At 37.5% G+C, this 23,322-nt stretch overlaps 1 protein-coding gene across 1 annotated transcript in view; it reads left to right on the forward strand.

The window, feature by feature from the left end:
* The window catches only part of PTPRM (protein tyrosine phosphatase, receptor type, M), a 331,529-nt gene that overhangs the window by 120,779 nt on the left and 187,428 nt on the right, over positions 1-23,322 (forward strand). Inside the window, exons 10-11 of the mRNA XM_010006866.1 lie at positions 19,321-19,594; positions 20,755-20,791. Coding sequence (XP_010005168.1) covers positions 19,321-19,594; positions 20,755-20,791 — 311 coding nt within the window. The remainder of the gene's footprint in view (positions 1-19,320; positions 19,595-20,754; positions 20,792-23,322) is intronic.

The raw sequence follows: 23,322 nt of genomic DNA on the forward strand, positions 1-23,322 counted from the left end.
GCAGGAAACCACAGTAGGGCTGCTCAGATGGCTGGAGGGTGAGAACAGTATGGTGAAAGCCTCTCAGGTTGAAAACAGCCTTGAACCCTTAACTCCAGTTTCTGAGAACATGCTCTAGTTGTTAGGCTATCATAGAAAAAGCTGGCATGACTGTCACACCTCTCATGAGACAGCTCAACTATCTGTATCCTAAGCAGATGTAGACCTATACAGTAAATCCTCAAATAAAGTATCTTTCAGATCTTTAAATGTATGCATCTACTCCTGACTGAGTTTAGGTCATTCCTCGGTTATGGACACCTTGATCACCTGATAGAGGCAGTATGAGATGTACAATCCCACCTTCATCCAAAGGAGCCCTCTGGAGATATAAAGAAACATTTCCCTCTCCCACTGAGTGTGTAGGGGACTCAAGTGTATGTCTGGGAACTTGTCTTGAGACAGAGAGGACCATAATGAAAGAGTTATGAGAACATTGCTGGAAATTACCTGCATTGCATGATTTTTGAAAGTGTACTCAGTTTATATGTACCTGAGTTCAAATGCAGACCAACCAGAGCATTGCTAGAAAATGTAAGAAAGAGGTGCTATTGCCCTGTGTTTAGTGAAGAATGCCTGGGATTTGTTTTCATTTTACTGTGTACTGTGGAAGGATTGAAGGGGAAGTATGTGAGTCAGCTCCATTTCCCTGGGTGGTTGTTCAACAGGATTATGTGGGATGTACTTTCTGGAGACAATTTAAAGTCATTTTCTGACGATATGTTTCATAGTAGTTGTATGCTAGTTTGTAGCCACAGTGCTGAGTGAGCCATTCTGAACTCCTGTAAAACTGTGGTTAGGAAATGTCAGGCACATATAACCCATTGCTATCTCTGGGAACTTTCACTGTTGAACTTACTGTTTATTATGCATGTACACTTCCCATATCATTAATGTCAATGTGAAATTAGATTTCACTGTGGCTTTCATCTTACTACAGTTCTTTTGTTTTTGTGGAGGTTTGAATCTCATAAGTATTTTTGCTTTCAGGGACTGGATGCTGAAGTGAGATGTCCCAAGTGAAAAGTGTGGTATCACTTTTAGTGATGGTTCACCCAATTGACTAAATAAGCACTGAAGTCAATCTTGCAAGTCATATTGGAAACCATAGCTGCTTGGGCCCTGTTAGTACTGAAGCCTTGGCAACGTGGAACATGGATCTTTGTATGCTTTAGCCATGTCACATACTTTATATTTTTGTGGTTCTTGCGATTCAGTTGCTTTTCTTTCCCAAGTATTTAAATGAACTGTGTATTTTTCACTGGCTCACAAGATCTCTAAACCAGTGGCTCTAAAATAAGCACTTTTTTTGTTTTCTGTAGTGAACTACTGAATTATCAACTGAGAGATGATGCAATAACATTCTGCATGGGTTTTTTTATGGATATCAAATATAAATATAACACAATATAATCCATTTGGCAGTAAAAGTAGATCCTGCGTGCATCATTGGATTGAAATGCTGAAGATAAAATACTGAATAGCCTTCAGAATTAACCTCCTACAAGTAGGATGAGATGCAATGTTAGCATTTTGTGAGCTAATAACAAGGGTGCAGGTTGTAAGATAGGGGCTCATTTGTTTAAATAAAAGAGGAGAAGAAACTGTATTGTTGGCTTGTGGTATGACTTTGAATCATCACAACATGGCAGGGCTGTGAAATACACAAATAGGCAGTACCCAGCAGGTGGGGTTTCCAGCAAAGGTGACAAGCTGTAAATGCCATTGTACAAAATACTGGCAGGACCTCATGTGAACTCCTGTGTCTAGTTCTGATCTACCAAGAATTACTAATTTACCAGCACCTCAGCAATAGAGCACTGTGGCATAAATGGTCAGTGAACTGGCAAACCTGTGTAATGTGGAGGGACCAAGCAACCTGGACTTGTTTCACACAGCCAGTTAAGGCCAAGAGAAGACATAATTGTTTTCTTAAAATACATCAGAGGAATACACTTCAGAGAGTGAACAATTTCAGTTCAGAGAGCATGTAAACAAAGAGATCAAAAATAAAGTTTCTACCCAGTGGTGAACAGAAGCTCTGAAACAAGTACAGGAATAAATGTCTGGAAGGTAGTGCTAGATAAATTAATAGAAATTATTATGAGATGTGGTATCATGTGAGAGTCACATGACACTGTGGTGCTAAAAGTCCCTCCCTTTTCAGTTTTCTCTGCCTGACAACCCCAAAAAAAACACAAGCTAAGGTCATCTTCATCAGGGAGCCAAAAGTCAGCAGGATTTTTCTCAGAACTTAGGTGACAACACCAAAGTAATCTGTATCATTTTAATTGCCTTTTCCATAGGTTATTTGACAACAATGTGTTTTTATCCTGCTGTTGATCTTAAGGTTTTTTATTCCAGTATTGTAGTTTTGGAGCAAGTTTATATGAGCCCTTTACTCACTAGGAAACAGTAAATGGCTGCAATAACAAAGATTCTGTTACTAATAAATGAAAGTATGGCAGGAGGACTGTGGTTTCCAGGACAAAGTAATTTGGAGGAATTTCTAACTCTCAGTGTAAGTAATATTTGATTGACCCATTCTCTATGTACAAAAGCATTTTAATAATTCATCACAAGGAAACAAGTGAATGTTTTAATTTTATATTAAGTAGTATTAAAGGATACGAAAGAATAAAGACAAATGTTAACACAGAAAGAGGAAGGAAAGCTGTAGATGTCCTCTGAGTGAAACACTGTAATTTCATTTTACTGAACATTAAAGTGAGAACTTTCTTTCTGTTACACTGTTCATGTAAGCAGGAAAGGAAATCACTGGCATTTACAGCAAGCATCATGACTCTAAAGCATTTCTAAGTAAAAGCTAATCTGCTCAACTGGATTACATTAAATGACATAAAGAAACATTAGAGTCACTTACTGGCTTCTACAACTGAAAGCAGCAACTCTTTAGTCAGGACCAGTATAAATGCCTCAGCCTAAAATGGTCTCAGAGAGCAGTAGAATAGATGTCTAAGGCATTATAAAAATGTTGGATTTAGGGGGAAATTACCATGGGGAAATCAGACAAGGGCAAATGAATTAACTGTGTTCTCACATCTGGAGTTGAAGCTGTTTTCAAGATTAGTCTCATAGGGTAGTAGAAGAATAAGGCCAAAATCTCATCTGTATTTAACAGTTGTGCTAATCCTGAACTATGCAGAATCTTTCATCTATGGCCAGATTTCCTGTGGGAAGAGCTGTACAGTGTCATGCTGCCAAGGTTTCTATGCCACCTAATCCTACCAGAGTTGTTCCCAGTGCAGGGAGGTGGAAGAGTTACACCTCCACTCACAGAATAGAAGGTCAGCCTTATTTTCATCCACAGGAGTCCTGAGAAACTGGGGACAATGCCACAAAAACTGTCTTGCTTTTTCTGTATCTGCCTGCATCATTCTATATTACTGATTAGAGTGCCCTGTAGAGCATTTTGCAGAGAAGAAAGGATGAAAATGAACAGAGAATACAGTAATCTCCATTTCCAAATTGCTAGACCAGGACCCACTGCATTTAAGTTATGCGAAGGGATGATAGCACTGAGAGATTATCATTTTGTTGTGGCTATTTTTGCTATGATCCTGCTCTCCTGCAGCAGAGTCAGCAGGAGAAAACCTGTCTGTGCCTCAGGATGCTTAGGTGATAGCACCAGGCTTTTCAGTTGCAGCTGAAGCACAGGTATGTGCTCTTTGCCACCAAGTCTCCCATGAAATCATGGCATCTGACAGAGGGAGAAAATGGACAAATGGGACAACATCTTAAACTACCACAGTGGATCTGCTTGAGCTACTCTGTCCATGCTTCATTTGTAACCCCTAGTTGAATAGATTAGAAATTTTATACCCTTTGTGAGTGCTTTAATGAGCAGTAAACAGTTTTCAACCTTTGAATCAAAAAAACTGTTGAAACTGGCTTGTGTATTCATTCAGCCACCTCAGCAAATATTTTTCTTTCTGTGTTGCACACAAACCAGCAGGTTGCAGAGCATCCTTGAAAAAGGGAGAAAATAAGCATTCTCCCTCTACTTATAAACCACTCATTTTAATACATCGATTTGCTTAATTCCCCAGCCCAATTTAGTCCTGAGTTTCCAGTGCACAGCTTTGTAGAGTATTGAAAGATCTCATTCTTTTAGTGTTAACATTGTGTCATTAATCCATTAGCTGATCTCCTCGCTAAATGCTTCTTCCTCATTTCTGTGTTATATCCAGGCCCCTTAATCAATTTGCCTGTGCATATTATATTGCAACTTGCCATAGTTACACACATGAACATCGTTACATTTGCAGTGTCCACACCTCATGGACACTCTCCAGGGCAGAGTCACAGCATTGCTGGAGTTTATAGTTTACTGGAAAATACTGAAGTAGAATATTGCTTACTTGCAATCAATTTTTCTTAGTAGAAGTTTGGGTTTTTTTGTTGTTATTGTTGTTTTGTTTTTAATGTATAAACCCCTGAAGGTGTTGCAGTGTATGTGCAGCTCTTTATGTTGTGATTTTAGATCTTTAAGGTGCATGTTTGCTTTTCTTAGCTTTTGCAAACTGTGCAGCCCCAGGAATTTCCAGAGAGCAAAATAAAAACTACTGTTCTAGGATGCAACATTTTGTATCATAAACATAAATTGGGAGTTGAATACAGGTGAATGATCAACAGTGTATCTTAAAGAATCATACAAGCACAGAACATGCTGAGTTGGAAGGGACCCATCAGGACCATACAGTCCAACTCCTGTCCCTGTGTAGGGCACCCCAAGAATCACACCATGTGCCTGAGAGCATCATCCAAATGCTTCTTGAACTCAGACAGGCTTGGTGCTGCGACCACTTCCCTGGGGAGCTTGTTCCAGTGCTCATCTACCCCCAGGGTGAAAAACCTTTTCCTGATATCCAACCTAAACCTCCAATTCAGCTTCCCATAATTTCTCTTGAGTCCTGTCATTGGTCACAAGAGTGAAGAGATCAATACCTGCCCCATCTCTTCCCCTGGTGAGGTAGCCATAGACTGCAATGACGTCACCCAATCTATATATGTTATATATATATGTATAATTTATGTAAGGATTTAGATTTGAGGAAATCTTCCTGTTCATTAGGAATATCACATTATTTCTCTAAGTGTTTTTTTCATTATTCCTACACTTTATATACCTACTAATCATCTTCAAGGCTATTCAGGAAGAAACCTCTGGTTTTCAAGTGGCCCTGGTTTTCTTTGAAAGTAGAAATAGCTCAGGCAGGCTCTTGTATGAAGGCTGCCTCTTTTTCTGTTACTCCATTCCTTTAAATTCCAGTATAGCATTCCATCATATTCTATCCAGCAACTCTGAACATTGTAAAATGATAACAACATAGTATTGTATTTCTTAAAAAAATACTTGTTTTTTAAAATTATTCAGTGGATATACATAACACATTCATCTCATTGAAACGTAGAATGAATCACAGAATGGTTTAAGGTTGGAAGGGACCTTAAAGATCATCAGGTTCCAACCTCTGCTGTGAGCAGAGACACATCACTCTAGAGCAAGCTGCACATGCAGATTCAAAGATACGTTCATGCAGATTTAAAGAACTAGTAACATCCCTATTAGATGGGAGTCCACCTTCCTGTTTTTATTGGGAATCCAGATGACCTTGCTAGATCTATTCTCACTTGATTTGTGAAGACTGGGTAATAGCATTGTGTCCTGTTCTGCAATAAGAAAAATAGCTGGTTTGTTTCTTCTTTGCACTTTGGCTGATGAAGCAGGAACAAACCAGGTTGCATCTGATGGTTCAAGTATTGTCAATTACTTTACTGGATCTGCAAGTGTGTTATAATGGATCTTCCCATTCTAATCAGAAGCAGACCTACAATTTGCAAGGAGTAGTGAGCTTTCTTTGAATATCAGAGAGTCATGCATACACTTTCAGAAATGCTTCTACTGATTCTGACTGATTCTGATGACGTTGGCTGTGTCATCTGTGTAAAAGTTGTTGCATATTGGTTAACGTGTTCAGACTCTTTGAATTTCCTTTTGTTTCTTCCTCATTGATCCATATTTCAGTACTATTGTACATCAGTATTTTCTTTCTCTGTGACAGATTGATAAAAAAGGACCAGTCAGTTCTGCCATGGCTTTGAGTTTTGAGTATTTCCTTCAGATCCCCTCTAACTTAATTCTGTCTAATTTATTTTAGACAGTGTTTCTTTCTTTCTTTTCTCTTAATCTGTGAGAAGACTTAACTCTTTTTTCCATATTTTCTAGTTGTGTTATAAATTTGCCTTGGCAACCTGAAAACTGGTGAGTTAAATGGCATGATAATGGCTTATAAAAGCACCTCACTTGCAGCACCAAGATATTTTTATCTCATATTTATGAACTTATCATTTTTCTGTGTTGTTTTTAAAAATAAATTAAGCAAAGAACATAAAGCTGATTAAGAAGCTTTGAAATGATCTTTGGATTGTTCCAAGTATCATTAATTTAAATACATTGAAAATATGTTTTCTGGCTTGGTACCAAAATATATTGCCATAGTTTCTGTAAAATTCTTTGAAATACAAAACATTGCTAATAGGAAGCATAGTTCTTCAGACACTGAAAATCTTATTCTATGTTATAATGGCATATTTTGGCCTGCAATAATAGATAAGATTTCTCATTTCTTATGATTCACTACTATGCATAGGATTTCAAGGTCATATTATTTGATTTCAACTAACTTTGGCTCACAGTTGTGCTTGTTTAAAATTCAGTTACATTCTTTTATGTCTTTGGTAATCATCTGACTCCACACTCAGGTAAATCAAACATGAACAGAAATGTATTTATTTAGAAGTTTTTAAATAATGTATCTTCTACTGCTCGTATTTAAAAAAAAAAAACAAAAACCAAACAAAAACACCCAACAACAAACCAGCAAAAAAAACAACTTGGCTTTTTAAAACAGTAGGATCACGTCTGCTGCAGCTTGTCACTGAGAAACCAAGTCTGACTGAAACAAAGACTTTAGAATCAACTGCTAGTTCTTATCTATTTTTATACCATATAAGGTGATTGCTTTGCATACCATGTATGATATCTAACCTTTAATTATAATTGCTGTGTCCTTGTGCTTGTTGCAAATTTCTCATTACTAAATTGCAATGACATCAAAGAAAAAATGCTCAGATAAAGAAATCTTTAAGTCAAAAAATCAGCAGCAGAAATCTTTCATCTTGACCTAATTTACTTGAAATTCTATTCCTGATGTGAAGATTAATAACAGGTGGCCTTTTAGGGAGCACTCAGCTTGAGTCTAATGTTCTAGTTGTTCTTTTATTATCCCAAACCTCTATAACTAAAGGATTTTTTCACTCTGCCCTTTGTTCACAATATGAAACTGTAATTGAGTTCATATTTCTCACCCAACCTTTCAGCTGTAATTAATATTTTATTATATCAGATTTTATCACTAAATAGCCTAGCAGCAGGGTATTGAGCCACACACACGCTCCCACACACACGTACTTGCTCAAAAGCAATAGTGACTTATTGATGCCAAGCAAGTTCCCTGTAATGAGTTATGGTTGAGAGAATACAAAATGCATTCATGGTACCCTGCTAATATTCTAAAGCAATTTGGGGCTGATCTTATCTTGATCAAACCAGGACAAAGACAAATTAGTCTTACAAGAATGAAAAATATTCGAAGCTGCGTTATTCTAAGACATGGCATCTAACAAAAAATGTCTGTGCAAGACCAGCTATTATCTGTTTTCATTATTATTTTTTATCAGCAAGAATGCTTTAGGTCATACACTTTTTGTACTAAAAGTTAAACACTATTCTCTGAGCTTTGCTCAGCACAAACACCTCTACAGCATGACAGATGTAAAAATCTGAGCATTTAAATTGCTATGCTGTTTGGTCTTTAAACTGGGATAAACCAAAATGCTTTCCTTTTCCCCACACTGCATACTGAGGGTTTTTGGTTACACTGTTTTGATGAAAAGAAGGTGGTTTTAGTACAGATTCTGGAAAATGGAAGCAGTCTTATTGTAAAAATAACTGTGAACATGATTGGAGGTAAATGTTTCCTAGGAGTAGATAACTATGATGATCAATGGTTTTCTTTATAAAACCCTTCTGTATAATTTGGGACTAACTGGGGCTTGACTATTCCAGGCAAGTTTTACAGAAACCTGCTTCTCCCCCTGCGTTTCCCTCTCTATCTCTCCCTCTTGTCCTCTGCATCCCTCTCTCTCCCCACCTGCCTTTCACCCTCTTCCTCCTTCCCTCCTTCCTTCCATGCTTTGAATAGGTGATTGCTGGAAGAAAATACTCAAATTAAGACAGAGTTCACCAGCAGGATAATGTAGAAACTCTGTGCTAGAAATTGTTTATTAGTTAGTTGATATCAGCAGAAATACTATATTGAAACATAACTCTGCAACAGGTGGGTTTTTATTATTTTATTTTTTGCTTCTACACAACAAAGTCGCTCAAATAATGCATAGACCTATATTCCCCAAGGGAGGGTTCTACAGCAGAGGTGAAGCTAAGCCTCTTCAGTTGGCCAGGAGAAGAATTACAGTCTGTTCCTGATAACTGAAAAATTTAGTTGTCTTATGGAAAGGAAGGATGGTCTAGAAGGTGCAGCACTGGGACTCAGTGCAGATGGGAACATGATTTTATTTCTGGATTGGATGGGGACAATCTGTGTAGCTTTCTGCAAATCAATATATCATACTCTTCCCAGTCCTGTCTCTAAAATTAAAATAAATGGAAATACCATGTTTCTTTCTAAAGGAAAGAGGAAAAGTTTTCTATGTATGGTTGTGAACAACTTGGCAATGATAAGGAGTGTCATAATAAGCAGTTATAGGTATAGCTTACTGTCTGGAGATTATTTTTATTGGGTTTTTTTCATCACCTCTTCCATGGTGCCCACCAGCAGATCTCAGAACAGTGGCTTTGTGGAATATATTGTGGAATTATCCTCACAATGCATCCCTGGCTTTTATCCATTTTAAAGCCATGTTGTGAGCAGACTACAAAGGAAGTAGGAGGCATCCCTATTTTACACTGCTCTGGAGTGAAGTCAGTCTCAAAGCCCTGGAGAACCTGAAACGTTAAGTTAGTTCAGTTTAGCCCAACATCATTTAAGTCAGTGATACTGCTGCATGGGCTTTCAATTAAGACCATAAAGCCTGTGGAGTAAGATCAATTGTATTTGGTGTCTAAAGGGACTGACCTCTTCTTCTCAGTAGGAATAAAACTTGTTCACTGGTAAAGGATGTGCTCCTTGGCTTGTGTGTGCTATATAGCATATATAAGATAAGAATTAAGTTTTCTGGAACATAATTTAACGTTTACACCTGATTTTATCATGATTTCCTAAGAAAACAAGGCTTACCATACTGTTTACTTGTCTGTGTATTCTTTCCTTATTAATATTGGACTTCTTGGAAGTTTTCAAGCACGTATAAAACAGTGGAAATGTTGCATAAATATTAAGTTTCTCCCATATTTTGGAATTAGCATTTGTGCTGAAGAGTGCTACATTTCACATACCAGCAAGCCCATATGTAGCCCAGAAGCAGCCACAGCATGTGGTGCCTCTTTTACAGCCAGTATTTGGGATATTCTAAAAGGAGCTGAGCATATTGAGAGTGGAAGCTGGGTATCACAGATGATGCGTGGAATATGGCATGTTCTTGAGCACACTTCTGAACTTCTCATTGTAAAACTTACAGTGTCATGGTCTATTTATAAGGCTTTGAGGCATCTTGTTTCAAATGGCATTTGAAGAACCCAGTACCAGGTCAATATAAATGGGATGTTGTTGTCCCGTATGCATGAAAGAGATATCAGCAGAGAAATGTTATGTTTGCCAAAAATATGATGGTGACATACCTATTAGAAAGACTATCAGCTTATGTATACCAGAGTTATTTATGGAAGCCAAGTATCAGCTGGTAGAGCAGTTAAAAAAATACTCAGTGGATCATTGCGAGTGTAAAGAGATCTTGCAGCAATCAGTCTTGAATAAACAATTCTGCCTCCCCAATCTTACAGAAGTGTATTAAATATTTTCATAACTATATAATGAAATTTTTTTCTTTACTACTACTACTTCTCTTTTCCTCTTCTTGTTTATCAAAGGTGATGGTACATTTCATCCTCATTTCAGTATGTTATCTGTTCTGTTATTTTCTTCTTCTTTCCTTCTCTACATTCCTACACGGTAGTATTTTGTATTCTTAAATGTTTTAATCTTTTTCTGGTTTTGTTTGCTCAGTTTTCTTTCTCTTTTCATATGCACAGGAGTTTATCTTCAACCTAAAACTATTTAAAAGTGTCCTCACAGTCTTTTAATTCTAAACATTTCCTAAAAAAAATATAAATAAATACACTGCCAGATCTCTGGTGCCCTCCTTAGCTTGTCACTTGCAGTCTGTATTCAGTAGCTAGATCTCACTGAAACAGTATGGAGCATTTAGGGAAGAACTGTACTCAAAGATGTTTTTTGGTTCTTCAGCAAATACACAGTTAATAGCTGAGAGAATGTATTAACATAGAGTCAAATGCTGACTTGCCTTGTATTACCACTCTAGAAACTGAATTTGAAGTCAGTGTGAAACAGTGTAGGCTTAAGTAGGTCTAAGTAGGTTTAATTTTCATTTTGCATTCACTTTATTCTGTGCTGGACTGCAGCATGTGTACAAAATCTTTATATTTTCTTGGCAGTTGTGAGTTTGAAGAAAAAGATAAATGAATCCATATTAAGTATGGGGAGCACAAGCCACAGAGAGATTTTAAGTGGTTCAGAAAAAGTTTATTTCTGATGATAGCTTTTCTTGTGATCTGCACTGTTATAGAACTTTTTCCTTTTTTTCACCAGCAGAAGTAAAAATGAAAAACTGTACTGTCAAAGGGACATATATGCTAATCTGTATTTTAAAAAGGGGAAAAAAAGTTAGAATTATGTGTTTATGTAAATTATTGTATCAGTACAGAGTAGTAGCCCCTCCCTTGAAGAGTGGTGATGGGGAAACGATTTCACAATTAAGTAATTTCTGATCTAGAAACATATGTACCAGTTGTGGAGACATAGTTGCATCTTTGTCATCATGTTTGCAATAATTCTGACAGTCTGTTAGTTCTGTATACCCCTATGGTAGTATCACTCCCAAGTCCTCGTTGGGCACAAGTATTTAAATAATTAGAAATAATTAACCATGGGCCTGTATATCCAGGGAAGGGGGGAAGAAAAATAAGTATTGGAAAGATCAAGAGAACAGTTCTGATTCCCTTGCCATTCAGTGAATTGCAGTTAACAAAAGAATTGTGCCACAATTTTGCCTAACCACCACTTTGGTATGTGTTGATGAAATGGTTCTTACCAATTTTAATACACTGGTTTAGTAGTAAACTAATACTAGCTTTGAATAAGGGTAAGTTAGTATATGTAGTGAACTTACTCATTTTTGCAAAGGTTGGACTGGACAAAGTTAAAACTGCAGTCCATCAGTATGCACTGTGTTGTAAAATTGAACACAGATCATCTGGTACCACTTCCATGTTGGAACTCTTACTATTCTTCTAAAACAAAAGTATTACAAACTCAAATCCAGAAAAGGTTTGTTGGGGGGGGGGGTTGTTTGTTGTTGTTTTTTTTTTCTTTTTCTCCTTCTCTCTCTGATTTACTTACTAACAAAGCAAAGTTGTATATTGAGTCTAATGGCAGAAACACATCACAAACACTTTGTAAATGGCACACGATTATCTGCAATTACAAGGCTGAAAATCTGCCAGATATTCTCTGTCCCTAATGTAGTGTGCATAGATTCTGTAAAACAGTGAATCCATATACTAGGAAATAAGGCAAAAATTTAAATACACTGTGTCTTCTGGTTTAGGTGACACCCATCTGGCCACTGGAAGGTGGAAGGAGTTTTAATCATTGTCTCCTTTTCTTTTCTTGCAGATTTTCTTCTAAGTATTTTTGGAGGCCAGACTGGTGTTTCTCTTAAATCCTAACGAGTCCAAACACAAAAGAGAAATTTGTCAGTTCTGTGTCTGAAAAAAACATTTCAATACATGATGCATTTATGGTGGCCGTTGCTTTACCACTTTCAGAGCCCATCTGACTCTTCTGCAATAAAGTTATTAGGTAGCAACGGTTGTCTTTCTCGAATGAATTGAATGCATAGTCATATCCTCCTCTAGTGACTGTCCTTGGAGGAAACAACAAGCAAAATATCTTTAAGTTCCAGTGACATAATGCTGCCCATATGAGAACTGTCAGTATTGCCTGTATAAATCAATAGGAATGCTAGAGAGATTTGCTTGGATATATTTTTCCCTGAAAATCTCCTTTGTAAATACTGAGTTTTAAGTCTTTGAGGCTGTCCATATGAAAGAGTTGAGCATTCACAAAGCAGCTTAGGAGTTTTACATTAAAAACCAAATACTGTTCCCCAGTGGACTTGGGTCTGCGAAGATAAAGCTTATTACAACACCTTAGAGTTTACATTTGGCAGTATCTCTAGGGGCTGAACCTAAGCTGTCTTATCTCTTCCTTTACAGCTGTTTAGGTATTGCTGCTTTGATTGATCTGAGAAATAGGGCTCCATGCATGACAATGGAGGTGCTGTATAATATTTCTTCCTCTTGTGTTCACTCTAGGTCTGATTCCAAAAGATTTGTGGCTTTTTTTCTGTTTGAATTTTCACCTGAGCTGGAAATCTCAGGTGCCAGCAAAAGTGTTTCCTGAGAATGAAGACACACTCTGCTTTGGAGAATCTAACCAAACTTATCTCTTGACTTATAAAGCTAGTAAATAGAGCCAAGTATGGAGGCAGTATCATTCTAAGTTTCAACAAGCTGATAGCACAAAGTGTTTTCTTAGTCACTTTCCCACACTTTGGAAGCACCAATTATTCTGCAGATTTAGAAACCTTCCAAAGATTGTGGAACTTTTGTTTGTATAAAACCTTCTGAGTTCAAGTGAAAATGCAAACAAAAAGTTAAAGATCTTTAAGATCTGGCAGGGGGGTTGGACTAGATGATCTCTCGAGGTCCCTTCCAACCCCTAGGATTCTATGATTCTATGAAGAATCCCTTCACTCACCAAAAGAAAAGGCAATAGACCTTTAACACTGGTATGTCAAAGCACTTAAATATCAACAGTTGCAAAAATGTTGGTTGCTTCTATGTTGCTAATTAGTTGCGACATTGCCCAGTTCACCTATTATTTTTTTTTCCCTTTGTAAATTAGATGTAAGGGTATTACTATAACAATACTTGCATCATTATTGGCATTTGTATGGTGATCTTGATTTGGAGGTTTTGTTTAGCCTGTTTGTTTTTCTTGACTGTTCTTTCTGTATTTTCATATCTGAATCTAATGTTCATGCAAGGTTGTTTGTTCTGATCTTACTTTTACTCCATAAACTCTTAAGTTTGTGTAGTCATTGACCCAATATCTATCCCACCTGTAACAATGCCAATTCACTCACAAAAACCAACCAAACAAAAAATAGTTTCCAAATTCATACAGATCCTAATGCAAGGACAAGAAAAGTCATCTCTTCCAAACGAACCACCCATTTTATGTTCTTTCAGACAGGGATTGTCATAATCACCTTTGTTTAATGCCACCTATAATTATACAGACTCTTGCTCAATAGGAGGAGAGTTAGTGGCAATTTACTGCAGCCTTCTTCTATTTGCCTACTAACTGTAAGTTATTAATTCCTCTCCTTTAAAGAGTATTTTCCCCCCTTCTCTTTCAAGTTATTGCTAACTTGCAGTCTATAGTACTGTAAAAATTTGAGTTACAGGATAGATTACAAGAGTGTAGTGCAATATAAGGGCAGGAAGACTGTTTAAGAGAGAGAAAATAGAGCTGAAATTTCAATAATTAAGTAATCATACTTGGTTTCCTTTTGTTTTACATTTTGTGTTACTTTTGATAGAGGTGTGGTTATAAATTTATAAGTTTTAATAGACAAATGCCTAGACTGTACCTGTTAAGGAGTTCTGTATTGAGGATCATAGAACCGTAGAATAGTTTGTTTTGAAAGGGACCCTAAAGATAATCTACTTCCAACTCCCCTGCATGGGCAGGAACACCTCCCACTAGATCAGGTTGCTCAGATCCCCATCCAACCTGTCCTTGAACACTTCCCAGGATGAGGCAACCACAGCATCCCTAGGCAACCTGTTCCAGTGCCTCAGCACCCTCACACTAAAATAATACTTCCTAATGTATAACCTGAATATCTCCACTTCCAGTTTTAATCCATTATCCCTTGTCCTCTTGCTACAAGCCCTAGTAAAAAGTCCCCCTCCAGTTTTCCTGTAGGATCCCTCCAGGTACTGGAAGGCCACTATAAGCTGACCCCAAAGCCTTCTCTTCTCCAGGCTGAACAACCCTGGTTATCATCCTGTCCTCATAGGAGAGGTGCTCCACCTTTCTGATGATCTTTGTGGCTATCCTGTGGACTCACTTCAGTGGCTCCATGTCCTTCTTATGTTGGGTGCATACTTGTCCATACTTGTGTCCAGTAACCCCTTATAGTTATGTCTCTTTGAATCAGACTTTAATTAAGGGATGCCAGAGAGACCTTGACAGGCTGGAGAGGTGGGCCCATGCCAACCTCATGAAGTTCAACAAAGCCAAGTGCAAGGTCCTGCACCTGGGTCAGCACAACCCCAGGCACAAATACAGGCTGTGGGGAGAATGGCTAGAGAGCAGCCCTGAGGAGAAGGACTTTGGGGGTGGTGGTAGATGAGAAGCTCAACATGAGCTACCAGGGTGTGCTGGAGCCCAGAGAGCCACTGCATCCTGGACTGCATCCAAAGAAGTGTGGCCAGCAGGGCCAGGGAGGTGATTCTGCCCCTTTACTGTGCTCTGGTGAGATGCCACCTGGAGTACTGTGTACAGCTATGGTGTCCTCAGCACAGGAAAGACATGGAGCTGTTGCAGAGGGTCCAAGAGAAGGGCCACAAAGATAATCAAAGGCCTGGAGCAACTCTGCTATGAAGACAGGCTGAGAGAGCTGAGGCTGTTCAGCCTGGAGAAGAGAAAGCTCTAGGGAGACCTGTAGTGGGCTTCCAGTACCTGAAGGGGCTACAGAAAAGCTGGAGAGGGACTTTTCACCAGAGAGGGCAGTGATAGGACAAGGGATAATGGTTTTAAACTGAAAGAGGGGAGATTTAGGTTAGACATCAGGAAGAAATTCTTCATGAGGGTAGTAAGGCACTGGAATAGGTTGCCCAGGGAGGTTATGGATGCCCCCTCCCTGGAGGTGTTGAACGCCAGGTTGCGTGAGGCTTTGTACAATTTGGTCTCAGGTGAGGTGTCCCTGCTCATGTCAGGGAGTTTAGAACCTGATGATCTTCAAGGTCCCTTTCAACCTTAACCATTATATGATTCTATTAATTAAGATTTGGTTTACTCTATTCCAGTAATGTGGAATAATGTCCTGATTCAGCAAGTTACTAACACCCATCATTTCATGTACTTAGGAACAGATGTACACTTAAGTCTTTTTTTAATTGTTTTAATGGTTTGGTTCATTTTTCTAACTATTCTTAGCATCTTTGATTACTGTGTTAATGTTTTCTTCTTTCTTTCTTGTGTCTTTTCCAACTCTGTCTGAAAAAATGTGTATATTTAGCAGACATTGACAGACCATTTTAATTTAGGCAACCCAGTTTCAGTAAATATCTGAGAAGCCTGATATGTCTAATTTCTAACTGAAATTACAGTCTGTATTATGTTCAGATTGGTATTGCTGCATAATCATTTAAATTTGTAACTGTTTGGAATTTTTAAAATAAAATGTAGCTTAAAAATTATGTCAGCTTTTCTTCCCTCAGACACCTTTTAAATCCCCAACTTAGAAATATTTTAATCCTAAATAAAAAATAATTCCCATGTGTTTCTTTCTTGATGCTTTAAGTTTTAGTTTATCTAAAAAGTAGATTTTGTGTTCAACTTCCAAGGCACTGGAAATCTGTGGTAGAACTGCATAATGTGAGTTAAATTACATTCCTTTCCTTCAGAGAGATCAACTTAACTTCTACCTATAGCCAATATGCTTTTGGCACCTTTCACTGTAGTGTAGATTTTATTTTTTGGATTACAGGTAGGAAGACTTTATTTTCTGAAATGTAGAAGTGTGGAAAAGGAATAATGGAACTTCAAACAAGCAGGAAATCTGACTAATAGGTACAAGGAACAGCAGAGTCCTGGTACAGTGCTAGCTCAATTCACTAAGCTTGAACCCTTTTCAGCATAAGCAGTTCAGCTGTCATGTATTATAGAAAGCAGTTTTACCAGTAAGAATTAGAAGAAGCTTTTGGATTACAATTTAATTGAGGTAATTTTGTAAAATTCATTAGCAAGATGATCTCATTTGTGCAAATGTAAAATGTATCACTTGTAAAGTTCTGTCAGGTTTCCCTTGACCCAGGTGCTTATAATGTGTTAATTTGCATCAGAGAAACAGCAGCGTGTGGAAATTGGGTAGCAGATAGGATTTAGTTATTTTTCATTAGTGCTTGGACTTTGATAAAGGGGAACAGAAAAGAGCTGCTTGACCTTTCAGCGCTTAAATTATTAAAGAGCAAATAGATTTGAGGTCTGGACGCTTGCAAATCTAATTTGTCTTGTGGAGTAAGGATGAAAAGACATTTTGAGTTTGAAACTACTCCAGTCAACTTAGCTCTTTCTTTAATGTATGTGAAGATTAATAGATGGCAGGCATTTAGAATGTAATGTACAAGGAGTAGTGCATGTAGTATAACTAACATGAATTTGCCAGAGGAAAAGAAGGATTTTAATCACAATCTTTAGCTTCAGTCACTGAGTGAACAGTGAGAAGAATCCTCATTTCAGCTGATACTGAAATAGGTCATATTACCTTGTCTGGTCCGAGATCCCTTTTATATTCAGTTCTGATGTAACAAAAAAAGGTAACAATACCTCCTCACTGTGACAGCCACATAACTCCATTTACTATCATTCGTACTTTAGTGAAACTCAGGGATTCTTATATTCCCTGCAGTATTAGGCAGGTGTATGCAGCTTCACTACCTTGCAAGACGAGATGTTTATGTCACCTTATACTTTTTTCCCACACTCTATTTAAATTCTAAATGCTATTTATTGTAGATTTGCAGTAAGTTAGTATTAGAGGAGGCAACATGCTCTCTTCAAAGTAGCTTGGAATCCCAGTTCTAAACAACTGTGTTTCATTCTAGAAAATTAGCTCCTAAGATCATGTCAAGCATGGATTTGAATGAGAAAACACTAGATCATAATGACAGTGATTAATTTTTAAGCTAGTGACTAGTTTTTACAGAACAATACACATAGGTTCAAACAAATGTTGCAATATATTGACCTTCATGTATTACTTAGCTAATGAAACTCTTTCTGCTGCATGTGTATACTTCGTTTTACAGAGCTGCAAAATGTGCAGATGGTGGCCTTTCAGTGCACCCTCAAGACATTTGTTTCCCTGATTGTACCAGATTTTACTTATACATGGTTACTCTGTGGGGCTTAGGATCAGATTAGAGCATCAAAATATAGGAGTCTAGTTGTAGATGTCTTCATATGACCTGCATGTTTAGTTATTATAGTTAATGAAGCCTAGAAAGCAATTAAATAAAATGTCTAGAAGGGACCTTTAAAGATAATCTGATCCACCCCACCCTGTCACAGGCTGGGACATCTTTCACTAGATCATGTTGCTCAAGGTCCAGCCTGACCATGAACAGTTCCGCTGATGGGGCATCATTCAAGCACACAGCACTAACTAAACGTTGAAAGGCAGCTTGAGTATAAAAGCAGCAAGTTAGTCTGCTTGTGCTCTTGAGTCAGTAAGGCTCAAGAAGGTGCAAGAAGTGGAGAGCTCCATGCCAGTTCTCAAAGCAGCTTGAGCCTAGCAGCACCCCAGCAGGTGCAGGAGCTCACTGACTATGAGCTGGCTTGGTGCCTACATCTCTTTTATTTCTAAATCGGATTTGTCTTCAGCAGGGTAACAGCCACACCTGTGCAGTGATACTCTTAAGCCAGTAGGTCCTGTTAAGTTAAGTCTGAGACCAGCAGATGCCCAGCCCAGGTGTCGCTGTACTTTGGGTAGAGTCTTCTGTAAAAATAATAATCTGCTTACAGATAGCAGAGTGGGAATATGTCAGAAGACTGTGTGGATATTTAATCTTTAAGGAACATACCCTACCCAGAGATTGCTGCTTTATGAATTGCCAGCTGGAAAGATCATAAATTGTTATTTTGTGTAGACCATGTACAAAACTGTGTCACACAGCTGCTTTAACATCAGTTTCCTACACCAACTGGCTTGCCAGGATTCAAGATTCCAGGAGACAAAAATGATTAAGAATCACTGGCCCCCAGTGAAGCAATAAACATGCAAGCCGCTCCTCTTTAGAGACATGGACTTCCCACTGCACAAATTTGAAAGCACTGACTCAGGCTTTTACAGCAACTGGAAGGGTATAATGATTATACTGTTTGCATATACAGCAGAAATCACAGTTTCTTTGTTCCTGCTTGAATGTCCATAGCACCTTTAGAGTGGAGAGAAATGGGCTGTTCCCTGTAGGTCCCAATACAGCAAAGAACGCAAGTACAGACCAAATTGCTTTGCAGAATGCAGAAACAAACACATGGTTATCTCTAAGATGTGTAAAAGGGTTTTGTGAAGTGAGAATAATTTGAATCAAAAAGTGTTTTATTCTTGCTCAGTAACAGTCAATATACCAATGAAATTTTAAAATACTGCATTTCACTGTATGGACTTTTCTAAATAATTATAATGTCAACAATTAAGCAAATTATTCCTCATCTCTTTGTAATTTATTTCTTCATTTTTATCTCACTACTCGTTTAATTTCATTTAGGCAGGTTAGAGGATGGAATTAATAGCTTTCTGCTTCTGTGAACAACATAATACTTAACTCTACATTTTAAAAAAAAAAATCCCTACAAGAGTTTGGACAAGAAAGTGTTTTGTGCGTTTGCTATATTGAAAAGAAGTGGTGTGTATGGCTGATGTTGTTGTTCCAAAACAAAATTAATTTTTTGAGAGCATTAATCTATTCCACATATTCTTGCATCTGAATATCAAAATGACATTTTCTTCCTGTGTTCTTTGCTTTTAGCTGTTCTTTTCTTCGATAAATACTTGTATGCTATTATTGTTTCAGAATGAGGTGATAGTGCAAGTCTTAACCCTAATTATTTTTTTTTTCTTTTCTTTCTACACTCTCAGTGTCTATCAAATAGTTGTTGAAGAAGAACGTCCACGGAGAACCAAAAAGACAACTGAAATCCTGAAGTGCTACCCAGTGCCCATTCATTTCCAGAATGCTTCGCTTTTGAATTCCCAGTATTACTTTGCTGCAGAGTTTCCAGCCAATGGTTTACTAGCTGCTCAGCCTTTTACTATTGGTGATAACAAAACCTACAGTGGCTTCTGGAACACTCCGCTTCTTCCTCATAAGAGCTACAGTATCTATTTCCAAGCTGCTAGCAGAGCCAATGGGGTAAGTGTTACAACAAGGGTAGTGTTTTACAGTATTTGTGTGTAAACAGATGATTGGCACCAACTAGGAAGATACTCGATTTAGTTGCTAATGAGAAAATGAAATAATTATGAAATTTAACACACTGTATAAAAAAACCACAACAAACAACAGTTTTCCTAACACAATATTGCTCAATGATTAAAGGTTACAGGAAAAAGGAGGGAAAGCAACACATTTTGTAAAGTGAGTGGGCAAAGTAGTACATTTCCATTCTGTCTTATTATCTAAAAGCTGTGTTTCACTGGCTTTTTTTTTTCTTTTTCTTTTTTTTTTTTTTGTGTTAGTTTGTTTTCTTGCTTTGAAGAGGAGAATTTTGTGATTTCTTCTGTTTTGTTGAAGCCAAACAAGACTGGGGATTTTAGCACGTCTGTCTTGGCCTGTCCAATCCCATTACTTTAGTTTGTAATGTCTTGAGCTCCCATTTTCTCGTTTGGTTGCACTGACTGAATTAGAAACCACTTCCCCCCACCCCTTTCTGCAAACAGTAAAAGAAAAATAAGTAGATGGTACTGATATGAAATGTGTGTTAAAAAGTCTTCGTAGATCATGTTTCATTGGGCTAATTCTGCCTGGAATTGTTTTTCATTTTCTGGAGAGATCTACCCAATTCTTGATAAGCTTTGGCTGTCTGTGTTGACAGCCTGAAAATGTTTTCTGCCAGAAACCATAATGGGCCCTCTTTCACAGTTCTCTGACAGTGCAGAAATGTGAAACACCATTGATTTTTTTAATATTTTTTTTTCTAAAACTGTCTTGCATAAAGCCTCAAAATATACTATCTGTAAAAAAAAAAAAAAAAATTAAAAAAAATAAAATCCCAGGGTCATTATGTTGCCAAAGTATAAAAGCTGAATTGCTTGTGCTCTTGTTAATATATTTTACATGTTTTCTATTTTTGGAGGAATCTTAAGTGAATTGTTCATGTACTATACCCAAACATTGCACGTCCATATTATGAGAGCACATTGTAATTGCTGAATAAGCAGTTAAATATGTAATGAGGCACACTAAACGAGCACTTCTTTGACATTTTATCAGTACTTTTGAGAATAGAATCATGGATGGTCTTCTTTGCTAGAAACACAATATGTGACCTTTTTCTTCTTTACTTGACACAGGAAACCAAAATCGACTGCGTCAGGGTAGCCACAAAAGGTATGTTCATATCATGTCATGTATTCTGTATTTCAGCCTGGTGACCTTTCCCTCACGTGGTCTTTTCAAACTTCCCGAAGTGTTTGCATTGCTGAAAGGCATCACTGAACCTATCACTGAATATTAAAGGATTCATTTGTGGCTCTAGCTGAGATTTAGGAAGTTTGTTTGTTTGTTTTTTAAAATAAATGTATCACTAATTTTTAGTTGTCTACTTGAACACTGTTTTTTAAATAAATTCTGTGGGTTTTTATATGATCTCACAATAAATAGTTTTGACTTTTCTATATAGTAGAGCTGTAAAATTGCCAATTGCAGATGCATAGTAGCTGCTTAATCATCTGTAATGAAAAATTACTTTTTGCTTGCTTTATAGAAGAAAAGTGGAGGAATCACATTCTTCATTTTCATGGCACAGATCAGCTATATTTATTGGACTGTCAGCACATGATACTACCATTTCTGAGACGAGTTTGTATAAATAAGACAGTGCTAGCTATAGGTTTGATCCCCAAACAGGAAAAGATAAACATGTTCCTGATATATTTAACTTTGGAGGCTTGGATCTGTCTGTGGTCGTCTTTGTAGTCCCATGCTTTTAGTACCAGCTGGTGGCAGCTTCAAAGCCTGGAAAAGAAGTAATAAGATGGTATGATTATTTGGAGACTGTAATAAAGGAAAAGGAAATAAAGTACTGCTGTGAGTAGGAAGAAGTAATACCACCTTGTGGGTTGGGCACCTGCTAAGAATATGAATCAAACTACTTCATCCTTTTACCGCTGTTCTTTGTGGGACATCATGTATGTTTCATAGTGATTATCCCTAACCTAACTGATTCCACCATGATTCCCTTTACATGTAGGCTTCACAATTCCACCACCACCACTAAATAGAACGGATAAGAATCGCATTACTTAAGAGTAACAGAAATCTTAGCATACAGTTGCCTCTCTTGAAAGGCTGGATCCTCCCGAATGTGACAAATACAGATTTTTACAACTCTGAACATGGTCTGATTTTTATTTTCCAAACCAAAGGAAGTAGTTTTAATTCTAAGTTACTGACTGCTCACTAAACCTTAGAAAACTTTCAAATGTCTGATTTAAAACCCAATAAAATATAGATGAGAGATTAATTTCAGATGGAAATCCTATATTGTTTTCCAGTAGCTTCAGTGATACCGAGAATGGACTACATTGCCTCTGAAATCATAATAGGTGATTAGAGAAATGGATTTTAGATTATTTGAAGATTTTCCTAATCACTAATGGATGTTCAACTATTTCAGTTACTTGACTGACTGAAAAATCTTACTCTCTTATTTGAGAAGTGGGGGTAACTATGGATTGGAATGGCTCCCATAGCAACAGGCTACTTTGAACTAACCGATTTGGCAATGGAGATGTGAGAAATGCAGCTTTTACTTTAAACAAATCTTCATATATTTCCATTTTGAAAGCACATTTCAGAATTCTTCGTAATACCTTTGTGAAGCCTGTGAAATAATGTGAGGTGTTGTTCTATGAGCTTTGAAACCAGACATGTCCTCAATGGCATTTATAATCTCTGCTGCAAAACTTTCTTGGAGGGCTTCTGTCAGGCTCTGATTTCCATGCTTAGAAACTGAATGTCTATTTTAAATTTCTATTATTTTTTAAATATAAAATAGAGACCATGACATGTTTTAATATTATAATAATCATACCTCTCTGTACCGCTTTTGTCCCTTTAGGTCTAGCAGAGATACTTGAGAGAAAAACAGAATTCTGTGCCCTCTTTGCACTTCCCACAAACAGACTAGCAAAAATAGCAAAAAAGCTTAATGTCTGTAGGTCATAAATCACCACACATAGAGTGGGGCAAAACAGAGAAACAGCTTAGCACAACATTCACTTTGCCCATACCCAGGAAACAAAGGCTGCTCCGACCACTGTGCCTAATCTCTTAGACACACATACCATTTCCCATTGAGCTTTGTGACTGCAGTATAGCTACTGGACAGTAAGCTACTTAAGCTCTACCTTGTATCTGTTTATTATAGTACTTCTTACAAATAAGTTCACAAATGCTCTCCAGTACAACATCTAGTTTTTGGATACTAATACTTCTGAAATGTCTGCCTTCTGGGCTTCTGTTATCTTTACAAGTTCAAGTTTGGTGGCTTTTAAAGCTAAAAGGACATTCATGAATAAAACTGGTACAATCTTCATTTAGATAAAGGTCTGACCCAAAAAAAGTACAGCCTTGTGTAGGACATTGCAGTTAGTAGATGTAATCTAGAATTTAATATATATGTGGAAAACCATATGCTTTAGGCCCTAATCTGGTCAGTTATGTACCTGATTTTGAGCACAAAGGATAATCTCACTGACTACATTGCAATTATTGTGTCTTAAAGCAGATGTATTTTACTGAGTAAAGGCCTGTGCCATAAATTATACCCTGTAAAACAAGCATGACCGTGCAGCCAACTGTCTACTTGCATTTTGATTCCCCGACTGCAGAAAGGTTCTGTAATTCCATTCCCGTGG

This window comes from Chaetura pelagica, unplaced genomic scaffold (genome assembly GCF_000747805.2).
Source record: "Chaetura pelagica isolate M959 unplaced genomic scaffold, ChaPel_1.0 scaffold109, whole genome shotgun sequence".
NCBI classification, from domain to species: domain Eukaryota; kingdom Metazoa; phylum Chordata; class Aves; order Apodiformes; family Apodidae; genus Chaetura; species Chaetura pelagica.